We start from the raw sequence: 17101 nt of genomic DNA, 5'->3' as shown, positions 1-17101 counted from the left end.
GTGCTTCTTTCAAACATTGGGATGCCTTTTCTAATTAGAAGTTCTCCAGGACTGGAGGTCACCAGTTGTGACCAGTTAAGTCAGGCTAAGACAGTTACCACCTACTCAGCAAGGAAGCTGGACCAGTTACATGAAGAAGGCCCAAAGATAAGGATAGTTCCCAGAGTCTCTTAATTAAGCATACATCACCGTATGTCACAGCAGCGTGCTTTTATTTTTCATTACTTTACTTTCTAATACTGAAAATAAGTACACAAATTTAACATCAGGCCAAGTAAAAAGGCACATGGAGGCAATGTTTTACATTTTTTTTTCATTTGTCAATTAGAAAGCAGGCACACACCAGATTTCGATTTCAATTATATTTGTTAACTTCCCAGTTTAACACGAATTCTTTTCTGACATGAATTTGAGGTCACTTTTCTGAAAATGCATTTAAATTACACATGCTTGCCTGTAACTTTAAAATGTTGATGAAAGAATACTACAAACATTCCACTGTTTAAGCACACCTTTTTTAAGAGGTAAAGTGGCTCAAATAGGAACAAAGCTCAAAAACACTAGACAAAAACCAAGAATAAAAATGCTAATTTTATCAATCTGTTGCTCCCCTCTTCACTGTATAGCCCAGGATGGCCTCCTGGAATTGCAGGCCTGCGTTATCCAGCTTCTTCTCTTCTGAATATTTAAATGTCCTCCAGTGTGTCTGAGTTTAAACTCTTCCAATGTTAAATGGAAGGTTGATACGGATGGAGTTATTGTCTGAAGAGTCTATGACACAGGTATAAGGCAAGCAAATGGCACCCTGGGTGCTGGCCATGCACACACTCTGGTCAGACCAGACCACCCAGGCTAGCTGGGGTCGGAGGCTGACCTGAACCTTGTAGGTCATTTTTACTTCATTGTGTTCTATTTTGTTCCATATTTGCTTGTTCCACTATTTTGTAATTAGGGAAGGTGAGAGGTTCAACTAGTCTAAGAAAGCTTAGCCTCACCTCAAACTGTCTTACTCAAGATATTTTTATCCTTCTGAACATATACCTAATTTCCACCTACAGTTATTTTACAGGTCGACAGTAAGTCAGCTGAAAAGACAGCTGGGGCGTGGGGCTAAGGACTGCCACCACCCTTGGGCATGGCTCTGTGAGAGAGTTGCTCAGTGGTGGTGGGCAGGACCATCTAGTGAGTCTTCTCCAGGAAGGCCTTGCAGCACCGGAGGCATTGCTGGTACACCACTTCAAAGTCAGAATCATTGCCCTAAAAGAACAAAAAAGAAAACCCAACAATGGTTTATGATGGCAATGTCCTCAGAAGACCCAGACCTGTCATTTAATACCACAGAATACATCCTGTCCATCTTAACAGTGGCCCCAAACCTGAAATGTACTTACATAATAGGGATCTTCAATAATGAGTTGTTTCTGTGGATCATAGCTCCCAAGTAGCTCAATTTTAGCTTTGCAGTTTTTAACTTGATTACTTTTTCTATTCAAATCTCTGCAAAATTGAAACATGAACTTAGATTTCTGATCTATGGTTTTAAGTTAAACAGGGACATCTGCTCAGGGTTTATGAAATACCCTATCAAAATACAACAGAGCAACCTGATTTGAAATGAAACAGAACACTCTGCAGACCTGTGGGACTCCTGCAGCTATATGCCACAGTGCACGGAGTCTGATACCCAAATGTGCATCTGTAAGTCACACAATTATTAGGCTTTCTTCTGATTTTGAAATGTATTTCGGGACAATAAAAAGGATACCATTTCAAAAAAAAATGCCAGGAAAGAACTCTAAATGTATGTATGTATGTATGTATGTATGTATGTATGTATGTATGTATGTATACCACGCCCCAAGACAAAGGGATCATACAGATAATGTTCATGTCAAGTGAAGACAGGAGCAAGTAGGACTGAATGCAAGGACAGGGGAGTGAGACCATGAGCAAGTGTGGTTGGGACAAGTATGTCCAGTGGAAAGCGTGAAGGCCAAGGTGGCAGCAGCTATGATTTTAGGCCCTTCTAGACCCACCCATCTGTCCTGTGAACTCAGGAGAGTGACTCAAGTTCACTGTTCCTCATTTTCTTTCTTGGTAATACAGTGAATTTACTAAAGAGGGGTGTGGCCCTGCAGATCACATCAGCATTACAGAGCAATCACTGCTACTTAACACCTTAGCCCATCACTGTTAATTAACCAAATGTAAACCCTAGAGTTCTGCACTTATAAAGAAATAAGATACAAGATACTCCTCATCTGTTACAGCAGTAAACTGAATTAATGCAAATCCATGCATCACCTCTACACCTATAGCCCCAAACCAGCGGGTTCCATGTCCACTCACTGCACTAGCTGGACTCTCCATGTCCACTCACTGCACTAGCTGGACTCTCCATGTCCATTCACTGCACTAGCTGGACTCTCCATGTCCACTCACTGCACTAGCTGGACTCTCCATGTCCATTCACTGCACTAGCTGGACTCTCCATGTCCACTCACTGCACCAGCTGGACTCTCCATGTCCACTCACTGCACTAGCTGGACTCTCCATGTCCATTCACTGCAAGAGCTGGACTCTCCATGTCCATTCACTGCACTAGCTGGACTCTCCATGTCCATTCACTGCAAGAGCTGGACTCTCCATGTCCACTCACTGCACTAGCTGGACTCTCCATGTCCACTCACTGCACTAGCTGGACTCTCCATGTCCACTCACTGCACTAGCTGGACTCTCCATGTCCACTCACTGCACTAGCTGGACTCTCCATGTCCACTCACTGCACTAGCTGGACTCTCCATGTCCATTCACTGCAAGAGCTGGACTCTCCATGTCCACTCACTGCACTAGCTGGACTCTCCATGTCCACTCACTGCACTAGCTGGACTCTCCATGTCCACTCACTGCACTAGCTGGACTCTCCATGTCCACTCACTGCACTAGCTGGACTCTCCATGTCCACTCACTGCACTAGCTGGACTCTCCATGTCCACTCACTGCACTAGCTGGACTCTCCATGTCCACTCACTGCACTAGCTGGACTCTCCATGTCCACTCACTGCACTAGCTGGACTCTCCATGTCCACTCACTGCACTAGCTGGACTCTCCATGTCCACTCACTGCACTAGCTGGACTCTCCATGTCCATTCACTGCACGAGCTGGACTCTCCATGTCCACTCACTGCACTAGCTGGACTCTCCATGTCCACTCACTGCACTAGCTGGACTCTCCATGTCCACTCACTGCACTAGCTGGACTCTCCATGTCCACTCACTGCACTAGCTGGACTCTCCATGTCCACTCACTGCACTAGCTGGACTCTCCATGTCCACTCACTGCACTAGCTGGACTCTCCATGTCCACTCACTGCACTAGCTGGACTCTCCATGTCCACTCACTGCACTAGCTGGACTCACCATGTCCACTCACTGCACTAGCTGGACTCACCATGTCCACTCACTGCACTAGCTGGACTCTCCATGTCCACTCACTGCACTAGCTGGACTCTCCATGTCCACTCACTGCACTAGCTGGACTCTCTTTTGGAAGCCACATCTCTGTACACAGATGTGAGTCAACCATACCTCATCCTCAGATAGTTATGTCATGTTGAATAATTCTGTAAATTATAATCAACCTTGTATATTAAAAACTGTAAGACAATAAAGTCATTTTGTACAACTTAGTGGGGCTATGACACAATTGAGAAGGGGACAGAAATGCTTTTTAAAATATGATTACCTCCTTGGGTAGTAGATCAGTATACATCCCGAGTATGTATGGACTTTGGACTCCCATCCAACAATGTGAGATGCACTCTCACCCTGAACTCTTGGGGGAGGGTCTAGGCCCTGCCCTGGATGAAATGACAGACTATGGACACCCCATGGAGGGCCTCACCCTCCCTGGGGAAATGAGGGGATAATGTGGGAGTTGGGGGAAGGGCACGGGAGGAGGGAAGGGAAAGGGAGAGATACCTGGAACTGACTCGTGAACCAACCATGTTTCTAATCTAAATTTAAACATCAAAATTAAAAAATTTAATAAAAAAAATATGATTACCTTATGAGGTGGCGCTGGCTTTTAATTCCAGCACTCAGGAGGCAGAGGCGGATGTGAGTTCCAGGATAGACAGGGCTACACAGAGAAACCCTGTCTCAAAAAACCAATTATATATATGATTACCTCAGATTGCTTTCATCCATACACAGTATATAATCGAATGTAGCAAAGTCTTCTCTTGTAATCTGCAATTAAGAAGTCAAAACACAGTGATTATATACATACAAAACAGTAGTTGGGAAAAAAACATTTAATTACATATTAACTAACTAACTAAATTACATGTTCAGCCATTAACTAAAATTTTAACAAAAAAAGCAATTTGGGATATGTAATCATTGTATTTCCAAAACTATATTGCAAAATAATTTTTAGAACATTCTTTGAAATAATCAGAAAATATAAAAATGGACATTTTGTACAAGGTTCTTTGAAATAATTAGAAAACATAAAATTCGGACATAAAGCTTATTGTTAGTGTTGGACCCTCGGGAAAGAAATATAAATCTGCTGACACATGAGATGACTTTCTTGCCATCACCTCCACTACTCTATTTGTCACTCCACTGATGGTCTTAGGCCATGGAGACACTCTCCAGCTTAATCAAGGGACAGATCTTCTAGTGGAACCATCCATCCATGAAGCAAGGCAGAGAGGAGATACAGGGTCTCAGAAAAGGCAGAATAACTGATTTCAAAGGGTCCACCATGACAAGAATGCACAACTGCAAATCCACAACTTAACATGGAAGGGTTTCCTCCAGTACTTTTTTCTGGCACTGTACAGCTTAAGATATGTAATAGTAGAAGAAATTTATCTTCTAGATCTTGACTACCCAGGAAGCATCTAGGTAAAAGGAGTAATGATTATAGCCAAATAATAATAAAAATGGTCACTTGCTTGTTACTCAAATGGGAAATTTTAGCTTTTGGTATACACTTCTACTAACTTTTAGTATAGCATTTACATAATCACAAAGGGCTGTATTGTTTTAATATTCCCAAGATGTGTAACTTATTTCAAAGATTCTAAAATACTATCACATAGTGTTATTTTTTCAAGTTATGAGAAATATCTTAGCATTAGTTTTGAACTTACTATAATTAATTTGTCCTTTAAAAGAGGTGGAGTCAAACCACACTAGATTTTCAGGTTTTAAGCTAGCTGAGAAAGAAGAGTAGTTAAAACTTTATCTTGTGAAGAATGAACACACAGTAAAGCGTTTTTGCACACAGAATATGGCATGTGAAAAATCCATCCCGTTACCAAATATCATTAGAAAACCCACACAGAAACCAAGATTCTTCTTCAAGGTGAGAGGCATGCTCCTAAGAATACCTGCTCATTGTAGCAGTATGGCAGGAATACAGCCACAGACAACAGATGACCTCCAGTTGACCTCCACTGCAGGGGCCTCACCTGCTGAACCCAGTGAGCACTGACGGGACCCTACCCAGAGCTCTCCCAAAGGCCTTTTAACTCTCAAGTCACTATAGTCCAAGAGATCTTTAACTCTCAAGGCATCCAAGTCCACATCCAAACAGCCCATTTATGAGAGTTTTATCATTGTTGAAACTAAGACAAAATTATTTTTTTCCTAATTAAAAAAATACAAATTCAGGACTAGAGAAATGTCTCAGTGGTGAAAAGCACTTGTTACTCTTATAGAGGACCCAGGTTTAGTTCCCAGCATTCACATGGTGTCTCACAAGAGTGTAATATAATTCCAGTTTCAATGATTCTAACATCCTCTTCTAGCCTCTGCAAGCATCACACAAATGCAGTACACAGACTTTCAAATGAAACACTCATACACATAAGAATAAATAAATATTTTTTAAAACCTAGGACTATGGGCTTTTTTTCTCAAGATTTGTTTTTGTCTGTTCATTTATTTATTTTGCATGTGTGTGTGTGTGTGTGTGTGTGTGTGTGTGTGTGTGTGAAGGTATGCACCTGTGAGCAGACGCTAGTAGAAACCAGAAGGTATCAGATTGCCGGGCGGTGGTGGCGCACGCTTTTAATCCCAGCACTCGGGAGGCAGAGGCAGGCAGATCTCTGTGAGTTCGAGGCCAGGCTGGACTGACAGCCTCCAAAACAATACAGAGAAACCCTGTCTCGTAAAACCAAAAAAAAAAGAAGGTATCAGATCACCTGGAGCTAGAGTTACGATCTGCCCCTTGCGTCCTGAGGAAGTACTCTTAACCACTGAAGCATCGCTCTAGCCCACACTGTCAGGCAGATTTTCTTATCAGCCTCCGCACTGGGTTCTACTGGGTTACACCATCTAAGCTGAAGTTATGTGCAATTTAGGGATGCCTCCAAAGGACTTTGTGGATGGATGTGAAGATCACTTACTGTCTGATACTAAACCACAACTGAGGAAGTATGCACAGACAACCGTCAGGACTGAGACTTCACTGATGTCAAGTACCCAGGAGCTTCCTTGACAGCAGAGACCCGGGCAAAGGCCATGGTGGAAGAGCAGAGCCCAACTGCCTTGTCAGTCTGGAAAATGGAGAAGAAACTTGGGCCAGGCCTGGCTGGACAGAAAACGAGACCAGTATAGGCTGCTCCTCTTGGTCTCACCAAGTCCTCTCCTACCAGGGCAAAAAGCTCAACAGGCCAACAAGAAGTTGTGTGGACTCAGTAAAGAAAAGACCAACATTCAATGCTCTGAGCTGCCGCTGCCCCAAGGGTGTGCTGCCCATGCCATACCTCAGACCCAGCAGGGTACAGAGTAACCAGAAGCCGCCTCTCTGACTGAGACACTTACCTGCATCCTGACAAAAATGGTGGTAAAAATGTGATCATTCGAAGGCACTATGATTGTTTACACACCACGTGCAAGGACACCACACAACAAACAGGGGAGAAAACAGACTCACCAGGCCTAGTAGTACAGGCCGGCAATTTCAGCTCTTGTGAAGGGGAAGCGGGAAGATCATGATCAAGGCCAGCCCAGGCAAAGAATAAGACCATCAAAATAAAAACTAAATAATGCTGGGGATATAGCTCAGTGGCAAATCATTTGTCTCCAAGCGTGTACTGGGCCCTACCTAAGGTACTCCAATTCCCAGTACTCCAGAAAGGTAAAAAGAAAACAGGCTCAGAAATGACCCACAAAGATGTTAACAGACCTTATTTAAAATACTATCAGTATGTTCACTTGTACAGCTCTCACTACTGCACAACATGGAGCCCATCAATAGTCTGGCAAGACCTCAACATAAATCCAGCCACACTGAACCTTTTAGAAGAGAAAGTGGGTGGTACCCTTGAACGAATTGGTACAGGAGACAGCTTCCTGAACATAACACCAGTAGCACAGACAGTGAGATCAACAATTAATAAATGGGACCTCCTGAAACTGAGAAGCTTCTGTAAGGCAAAGGACACAGTCAACAAGACAAAAAGGCAGCCCACAGAATGGGAAAAAAATATTCACTAATCCCACATCTGACAGAGGGGTTGATCTCCAAAATTTACAAAGAACTCAAGAAGCAAGTCTCCAAAACATGAAAGGACCCAATTAAAAAGTGGGCTGCAGAACTAAATAGAGAATTTTCAATAGAGGAGTCTAAGATGGCTGAGAGACACTTGAGAAAGTGCTCAACATCCTTAGCCATCCGGGAAATGCAAATCAAAACAACTCTGAGATACCATATCACTCCTGTCAGAATGGCTAAAATCAAAAACACCGAAGACAATTTATGCTGGAGAGGATGTGGTGAAAGGGGGACACTCCTCCATTGCTGGTGGGAGTGCCAACTGGTTCAGCCACTTTGGAAATCAGTGTGGAGATTCCTCAGAAAAATGGGAATAAACCTACCACAAGACCCAGCAACTCCACTCTTAGGCATATATCCAAAAGATGCCCATTCATACAACAAAGATGTCTGTTCCACTATGTTCATAGCAGCATTATTTGTAATAGCCAGAACTTGGAAGCAACCTAGATGCCCCTCAACCGAAGAGTGGATAGAGAAAATGTGGTACATTTACACAATGGAGTACTATTCAGCAGAAAAAAAAAAAAAACAATGGAATCCTGAGATTCGCAGGCAAATGGATGACACTAGAAGAAACCATCCTGAGTGAGGTAACCCAGTCACAAAAAGAGAAACATGGCATGTGCTCTCTCATATATGGATTTTAGACATAGATCTGGGGAGTGCCAGCCTACAATCCCATGGCCAGAGAGTCTGGGAAACAGAAACTTCATTTAGTGGCTGATGGAAGAAGAGGCAGACTCCCACAGCTAAGCACTGAGCTGAACTCAAGAAAGCCAGTAACAGAGAGGGAGGACTGATGACCAAAGGGATTAAGACTGGGCTGGTTTAACCCCCAGAAACAGCTGACCTGACAAAGGTTAACTCTTGAATCCCAGGCATCAGCCTGGGAATCCAGCATGGGACTGATCAAGACCCCCTGAATGTGAGTGTCAGTGAGGAGGCCTAGGTAATCTATTGAGCCTTGGGCAGCAGATCAGTACCCATCCGGAGTATACACATGGACTTTGGACTCCCATTGAACAATGTGAGGTACACTCTCACCCTGAACTCTTGGGGAAGGGTCTAGGCCCTGCCCTATATGAAATGGCAGACTATGGACACCCCCATGGAAGGCCTCACCCTCCCTGGGGAAATGAGGGGATAATGGGGGAGTGGGGGGAGGGCACAGGAGGAGGGTAGGGAAAGGGAGAGGGACCTGGAACTGACTTGTGAAGCAACCTTGTTTCTTATCTAAATTTAAACTGAAAAATAAATTTAAAAAAATAGTCTGGCAAGAATGGGAGAGAAACATATGATGCCTAACCCCTAGCTGAGGAGGTTATGTTTCTTAAGTGGTAAAGCCAATGGTATGTTACCCACTATCCAGTCAATAACCCTGTAACATAGGCATGCAAACAATCCTAATTAAACTCTGTGGGATGAAAACACACACACACACACACACACACACACACACACACACACACACACACTGAAGTAGGAGGGAAATGTGTTGGGAAGAAGGAATCGGGAGTGAGAAGGAGATAAAAGAGGAAAACAGAAGTGAACAGCAGCAAACATATTATGCACACATATGAAATTGTCAAAGAACAAATTATAAAATATTAGTAACAGTACGATGTCCAAAAAACCGTAAGAGGTTAAGTTTCACTGGAAAACTACAATTACAAAAAGATCATGTAAAACTTAAAACAGATGTCAATAAAACGACAGACACGAATAACTCCATAAATACACTTAACAGACTTTGGAAGGAGTAAAATGATTACAGCAGAAAACTGGTTACCAGGAAATCTCCTAACAAGAGCAGAGTGACAGAATGGAAGCAAGGGAACATAAAGATTTCAAGTTCAATACATATAAAAGTTGTCTCTTAGGGAAACAGGGTAAAATAACTGTCTGTCATTTCCCAAAATTGATTTTAAAAAATCAAATCACAATTCAAAGAGCATACTTTGGTCTCCCACAGCAAAGCTGCTTAACTGTAGACCAGAATAAAAACCAGCATCCAGAAAAAAAAATGGGTAATTACAAAGCAAAGGAACAGCAAAAACAACTGATCAGATCAACTTTTTCAAAGTAGAGATACTGTCAACTTTTTATAAACTTCTAAAGATAAGAAAGCATCCCCAAAGTGTACCTGATGAGGAACAGGTACAGATTCTAGTTATAAACCATTAGACTCCTGTGCTCATGCTCACTCCATTTGCAGTGATGTCATCCATAGAAGTGTCACAATAAACAGAAGCTGCCCACATGTCCAGCAGAGGTAGAGCAGGTAGAACGATGAAGCACTTAACACTGACCAGGACAAGCTGCTGTTACACTTAGCAGCAACATGGAGAAGGTGCTATAAATGTATGGACTCTACTTCGGTGCCAGGGAAAATGAATCAGGAGGATTGCCTTGAGTTTGAGGCTAGTCTGTGCCACAGAGTATGACCCTGACTCAACAAAGGAAAATGCAAACCATCCTATTCCTGTAAGGTTAAAACTCAGAATGAAACTTTGGGGGTGACGTCTGCAGGAAAGGGAAGAAGCAGTCAAGTATCCTCAGTGTCATATTCAGTCCGTGGACAACCTTACAAAAGGAACACTTGAACAAGGACAGTTCTCCACAGCTTACCACACTAAGCTCACATCCCAAGACATTGCTACTGAGTTAAAAAGAGCTACCATCCTAACAACTTGCCATCTATTAAACCTAGGCTGACAGACTAGGGAAATAAAACTTTAAGAACTGTACTAGAATATTTATTTACACAATGTGTGGCAATTAGTAAGGAAAAAGAATCTGCATACATAAGCAAAAAAATGTGGTATTGACCTACAAAATATCCTTTAAGCGTTTTGGAACTAAAAAAAATCAAAAATGATGGTTGAGAACTTTTTCTTTAAAACAAAGGGAAAAGAAAAAGCAGAAAGATTCCATTGAACTCTAACTTCTAAAGCTAATCATTAAAATTGCTCTGGAGGCTTCTGGCTTTGCTTTTCAAGGCCTATGAATTTAAAATATTCTACTTGCTTTTGTTACAGACTATGAAAAAGAACCATATGGTTTTGACTGACCACTCAAAGTCCATATTCCCCAGACAGTGGCAAGTATTCAAATGAACAAATGATATAAAATTTTTCATTTTCTGCCTAATAAGAACTGTACTAAAAAATGGTCAATGAAGTACTTACTTTAATTAAAAAAACTCACAAAAATATAGCTGTCATCTTCTGAGAATACAGATACAAGACTATCTTCATATGTAACTGAAAATTGTGTTCTCATTTCCACAGTCTTTAAGACAGACTAACAAGTGTTCATAACAACACCAGAGTTCTCCTATATTTCTTTTTTTGTTTGTTTTGTTTGTTTGCTTGTTTGTTTGTTTTTTGGTTTTTACGAGACAGGGTTTCTCTGTATTGTTTCGGAGGCTATCGGTCCAGCCCGGCCTCGAACTCACAAAGATCCGCCTGCCTCTGCCTCCCCGAGTGCTGGGATTAAAGGCATGCGCCACCACCGCCCGGCTCTCCTATATTTCTATAGTATGTATGTGTACAGTGTAATTTGTTGTGCCAACAAACTTTAACATAAGCAGAAAGGATGTCTAACTAAAGTTTGTACATGGTAATATAATGAAGACCACAACTCAGGTCTGGCTCATAGTCAAGATTTTCTCATTGCACTTTATACCTTTAATTTGTACTTTAACAAGTTACCCAAGGTCATCTAAGCCTTTCAGAACCACACAGGTAGCAAGTTATTTCACCCTAACCAAATACATCCAGTAACACATAGGATGGTCAGTCTCTCAAGTTAATGGGATTCTACGAAGCAGAAATTAAACAAGATCTTTTCTACCTGTCTTGCCTTATGGGCTGTGCTAATGTCATGATTTCTTAGGCAGCTGACAGCTCTTGGGTCTGGGGGCCGGCCCACGTTCCAGTCGGAAACAGCGCTGCTGTCAATGGCCCACTGTAACACAAAACATATGTCAAGTTCCAGTACGGTACCTGCCGTGCAATGTGATTCATGGGGATGCCATGTTTTCTCATGCAGTTCTGCCCACGATAGTCAGGGGGATTCCCCACTTCATAGGTGGATGTAGCCGCACTGTCTATCCTCCACTGCAGGAGAGAAAAAGAATGTTCTGGAACCTTGCTGCCCAAAGGTAGTCAGCCTGGACTCTTTACACTACTGAATAGTACTCACATTATCTGAAACATTTTCATCAGTTACCAGTTTTCTGAAAACAGCTTCTGCGATGGGTGACCGGCAAATGTTACCTTAAAAAAAAAGAGGGAGAAGACATACAAAGGTTAGTTGTGGAAGAAAGGTAGATATCAACCCCTGACCTACAGAATGGGTGGACAACTCCCAAAATGGATGCCTAGAAGCTATATTCATTTAAAGTTGGGAAAACAGTACAGAATTCACTAGCAGAACAGTTGATCAAACAAGGTTCATGACCCATGGCCGAGGCAACTAAAGCTCAAGAAAACAAATAAAACCCAAATCAATTTTCACTAGCAATGAACCAAAACCAAGTCCTGAAATTAATGAAGTGAGTTGCAATCAGCTTTGTTTAAACTAAGTACAATACAACAGGAATATGTATTTTCAAACTTACCAAGCATACCTTGCCGCTCGGGTTTGGTGATTCCTTAGAATCATGGAATTCCTGATTCCATGTAGAATTCAGGTAAGTGACATAGTTGCCATTCAAAAGAAGATACAAATTGGAGACAGACGGAGAAAGGGAAAATTCATTCTGTGGTCTTCTTGTCCCTGGGGACACTTATCCCTCTTGTCACTGACTGACAATATGTAAAAGTATTACTGCCAAGCCAGGAAGCTACCCAAAGTAGATATTCAGTACTAGTTAAATGTAAGGGGATGATGACTCAGGACCCACCTGAGTCCCCCAACAACATAAACTATGGGGACTCCAGGTGTTAACAGATACTCCATTACTCCAAGAAAGTACCAAGGAAATCAAAGATGAGCCAATCTGAACAAGAACCAAATTCCTTACTACACCAAGAAAGACTAAAGAGACCTTAGATCCGCAAGCCGATCAACAATGAGGCATGCTCATATACTGAGAACACACAATACAGTAATTTTAAAATGCTGATAAACAATTGCTACAGTAGCACAAGACAAAGAAACATAAAGATTCCACAAAGCTAAATAAGATGCCAGGAAACCTAAGCTTGAACTGACACCATAGAATAAGCAGTCTAAATGGCATAGTGGAAGGACCAGAAGGTAGGAACTGCAGGGTGTGGGGTACAGTCTGTACAGTCCAGACACAGGAGGCGGGTTACAGTCTGTACTAGTCCAGACACAGGAGGCGGGGTACAGTCTGTACTAGTCCAGACACAGGAGGCGGGGTACAGTCTGTACTAGTCCAGACACAGGAGGCGGGGTACAGTCTGTACTAGTCCAGACACAGGAGGCGGGGTACAGTCTGTACTAGTCAAGACACAGGATGCAGGTACAGTCTGTACTAGTCCAGACACAGGAGGCGGCAATTGCCATCAGGGAGTATGAACTGAGGGGCCTGGGACATGGAGCCCTAATCCCACACCAAGTCTGTTCTTGGTGTAGTCAGTGAGAAGAACCTGGAGGTTCTGGCAAAGCGGCTTACCAAACACATTTGTTTTGTATGCCTACGACTTTTGAACCAAGTACTGTGGTAAGCCTGCAAATAGAAAGCTGTTTGTACAACTTCTTCCTGCAAGGTGGGAAGCTCAGAGATACACTGTGAGGTTACATGAAAAAAACCAATGGGAAATCGTCTAAGTATGTGGGTATGACTCCTTTCCTCACCCACCCTTTAATCAGCCCAGACAACCCTAATAAGGCGGGTTTATAAGAGGAAAAAAAATAAAACAGATTTAATTAGTTTTATTAAAAGACATGGAAACCTTCCAATTGAAGAGCCAAAGAGTTTGAAAGAACTGTCCCATTTTCTATTTGTTTAAGTTAGCATATATAATTTTTATGACTAAATCTGGTAAGAACGGATAGTTGTGACTGGACAAAACAAATTTTCCTGATGAAACACAGGGAGACCATTAGGAGCCTAGTGAGGTTTGTCTGTATTTACTCTTTCTTTCTAGTATAGGATCGACTATGGAACAGGTCTTTAAGGAAGAAGGGGAAATACTATTTCTAGGTTTAAGGTTTCTTAAAGGAAATCAGAGGAATTATAGATTCTATGTCCTATCTTAGAGGAAGTCTGGTTTGCTTCAGGGGACAAGAGGCAGGAAGGCAGATGTAAGAGAACTTGGTCCAGGTACACAGCAAGGCAACACAACATATTTGTGGTATCGCACAAATCCAGCATTTAGAACAAAATTAAGCAAGCAAGAAACTGTGAGACTTCTAATATACAATAGGACATTCTGACATGGATGAAACATAGATGCTCTGATCCCTGGACCGGTTCCTGCCATGATTGTACATTCTTCCTATATACTGTGGCTTTTTTGTTTCTAATAGCAATAAAAAGTCTTATTGATTAACCATTAAAGCTAAGACAGGAATTTACTTTGGAAGTCCTCCATAATGCTAGCCCTGGTCATGAAGGTTTTCCTTTCTACATTCTATTTTTTATTTGTCTCTGTATATGTGTTGGTGCACAGGCAAGTGTGCAGGTACATATAGAGGATGGGGGTAATGTTGGGTGGTGTTCCTCAGAAGTTTCCACTTTGTTTTCAGAGACAGGGTTTCTTACTGGTTTAGAGCAACCTTAGTAGAATAGGCTTGCTGGCTAAGAGGCTCAAAAACCAACAGACTCTACCTACCCAGTACTGGGATTATAAATGTTACCATGTACAGTTTTCGTTTTGTTTTTCTTTTATTTAAACACAGGTTTTTGGAATAAAACCCAGGTCCCTCCGACTAAGATCTCCCTAGCCCTGATTTTTCTCATAAAGATTGGCCATCAGTACTGTTTCACCACCAAAGACCTTATGCACATTACCACATATCCAGGCTACACTTTTTATAGCCAATAGTAATGGGAAAATTAGGACAACTGCCATTATTTTAGAACATCAGAAGTAACTGATGTGTAGTATATCAACATTTAAAGATAAAATGTCTCCACCTTTGTATAAAAAGAAATATATCATTAACTGTGAAGTAACAGTTTTGTTTTTCCACAATACAAACATTTGGGCCATTTCATCATTTTAGCATATTCACTCATACTTTCACCCCAGACAGCTGTATTTAAACTAAGATATGTAAGTGCAGATTAAAAGCACCCTATTTCTACAGAGATTACAAGTCATGAAACCTACAAGATCAGTAAAGGGAACTACCAATGCCAATTAACTTGCCTCTGGCTTCCCAAATGATGTTATTAAAATTAATGTTGCTAAAGATTCACAGTTGACATGTTGCCTAGTATATACAAGATCCTAGGTTAGAACTCTGACCCCCCATCAAAAACTCATAAATAAAAACATACATATATACATTGAAAGTCAGTTCACTGGCCATAAGAAAATCACAGAGCCTCAGATTTTACCTTTCACAAGTTCTGGAACTTAAACATGACCTTGGTTCTCTTACCAGCCACAATGGCTAGAGCTGAGATCACACCTGCCTTTGTCCAGTCTGGACCAGCTTAACAGAGCAAAAAGCTCCTCTCATAACCTTGATGAAACAAGCTCTTTTAACCAGTAGCCCCACCAGTGACAAACTCCTGATGCTTCTGTGCATGTTCACTTCACCTTAAGGGAGTCTGATGAAGGGTTCTCAAGGAATAAAACGTTTGCATTTCAAACACAACAGCTTTTGCTGCACTCCAAATGGGCTCTGGGTGTAACGCATCTGTACCACTCTCAGATGTTCCTGGACCAGCAATTTAGCAGCTAACTAGCACACATCTGACTAAGAAAGATATCCCTGCTTCTCCCAGGGCTTCCTGTGGCCTAATCTCCAACTGCAGATGAAATAAACTACACCCCTCCCCACTTCGGCTCTGAACGTCCTGTGGCTTATCTCACCCAGAGTAAACCCAAGCCCTCACATTGCCTCCCATGAGCTGCACTCCAAATAGGGGCCCAGAAATGACAACTCATGGCTTACCACACTCACATATAGTCCAGAAGGTTAGCAAAATGTTTAGTTTTAAAACATTTTTTAAATGCAAACGCAGAAAATCTTGTGATATGTAAAAATTGTATCGAGTCCCAATGCTGGTATCTATGAACAAGTTCTACTGATCATAACCAAGCTTGGTTCATTATGGGTCATCTATGGCTACACTACTGTTCACCCCACAAAGTTAAAGAATTCATTCCATCTCTTTACAGAGTATGCAGATGCCTGACCTAAAGTATTCACTGTACATAATAAGGACCTAGTTTCTCCCCGTGTACTTAGAATGAAATTACTTTGGTACCCATGGGCAAAGAAATCTTGGCTGAGAAAGGCTGCCCGGTCTCCAAACCCAGGTACCATGACTTCCCTGGTTACAACTCGTCACCTGAACACACGTTCTGTCCTCTGGGCCAGGAAGGACAGGCCTCCTGCCTGAGTCCTGACTACAAACTACACCCTGCTCCCACAATTCTCATCAAGTGCATGAGGCCACTGGCATTCCCTGACTGATAACGAAAGTAACGTGGAGATTAGCAGAAGAGTACATACATCACTGGGTGCATGTTCTTGGGGCAAAAGTTTGCCTTGCTTTCTACCTCCATGACCCCCTCTTCTGTGCTTCCAGACTCCATGGAGTGGTCTCTACCTCATGCTCTGCCCACCTAACGACCGTGATGCTTTGCCTCACCACAACCCCAGAATCAACCATCATTCAAGAAAAGCCCGAAACCTGTGAGACTGAGGCAAAACAAATCTATTCTCCCTTAAATTGTTTTGGTGTTCTAGATATTTCATCACAGAGATAAGGAATGTAACTTGCACAGCGGATGATGGGAGACACAGACTTAAGGGAGGAAGGAGCAAGTTGAGAGGGGCCACATGTTTGGGAGAGACGCGAGCAGAACAAAGATTTGTGGAGGAAGGGCAGTTGGGAGGGTGGCATGGGGCTGGGAAGGGCAGGAAGGAGAGCAGGGGCATAATCTGGGGCAAAACTGCACCGATCTCAGGTTCAGAGGAGCACCAGAAGATGGGGGATGGGTATGAAAACGCCAGGCAAACCAGTGTTCGGACGCGGGCCCAGCCAAAGCCTCCTGTCTCTGCTTCCCTCCGCCCAGGGCTCTTGTTAATAAGCTTAACACAAGAAGCACTTCAAGGTCCCAAAGACGAAAAATATTAAGTCGGAGCGCCCTTACCGAGACACACGAACAACACTGACTTGGACCCAACCTCTGCCATCTTTCAGTACAGACCCTGGCGCCCAGAGACGGCGTAAGGACGTGGCGCATGCGTGCCGCCAGTGTTCTGCTTGTAAACCTGCGCAGTCCAGTCCCGCGCCCTACGTTTGCTCGCCGCCAGAGGCGGGGCCAGAAGTCTCCTGGAGGGCTGGGCTGGCTGCGGGGCGG

General features: G+C 42.7%; 1 protein-coding gene across 4 annotated transcripts; it reads right to left on the bottom strand.

Annotated features, from left to right (window-relative positions):
- Nucleotides 1-195: 195 nt before the first annotated feature.
- On the bottom strand, nt 196-17042 carry Acp1 (acid phosphatase 1). 4 transcript variants are annotated; one of them, XM_040730759.1, is made up of 7 exons: nt 16892-16976; nt 12205-12255; nt 11787-11860; nt 11588-11701; nt 4191-4252; nt 1392-1497; nt 196-1257 (listed from the first exon to the last, which is right to left on the bottom strand). In XM_040730759.1, the coding sequence occupies exons 2-7, from the start codon at nt 12209-12211 to the stop codon at nt 1180-1182; spliced, it is 441 nt and encodes a 146-aa protein (XP_040586693.1). In that variant the 5' UTR covers nt 12212-12255; nt 16892-16976; the 3' UTR covers nt 196-1179. The 4 variants fall into 4 exon arrangements, with proteins under 4 accessions (XP_040586693.1, XP_040586695.1, XP_040586691.1 ...); XM_040730761.1 differs by lacking the exon at nt 11588-11701 and adding an exon at nt 11436-11549; XM_040730757.1 differs by lacking the exon at nt 12205-12255 and having other exon boundaries at nt 16892-17042.
- Nucleotides 17043-17101: the final 59 nt, after the last annotated feature.

Source organism: Mesocricetus auratus, unplaced genomic scaffold (assembly GCF_017639785.1).
Source record: "Mesocricetus auratus isolate SY011 unplaced genomic scaffold, BCM_Maur_2.0 Super-Scaffold_100024, whole genome shotgun sequence".
In the NCBI taxonomy this organism is placed as follows: Eukaryota; Metazoa; Chordata; class Mammalia; order Rodentia; family Cricetidae; genus Mesocricetus; species Mesocricetus auratus.
Note: the sequence above shows the minus strand (reverse complement) of the source record. Positions and strands in the feature narration are given on the sequence as shown.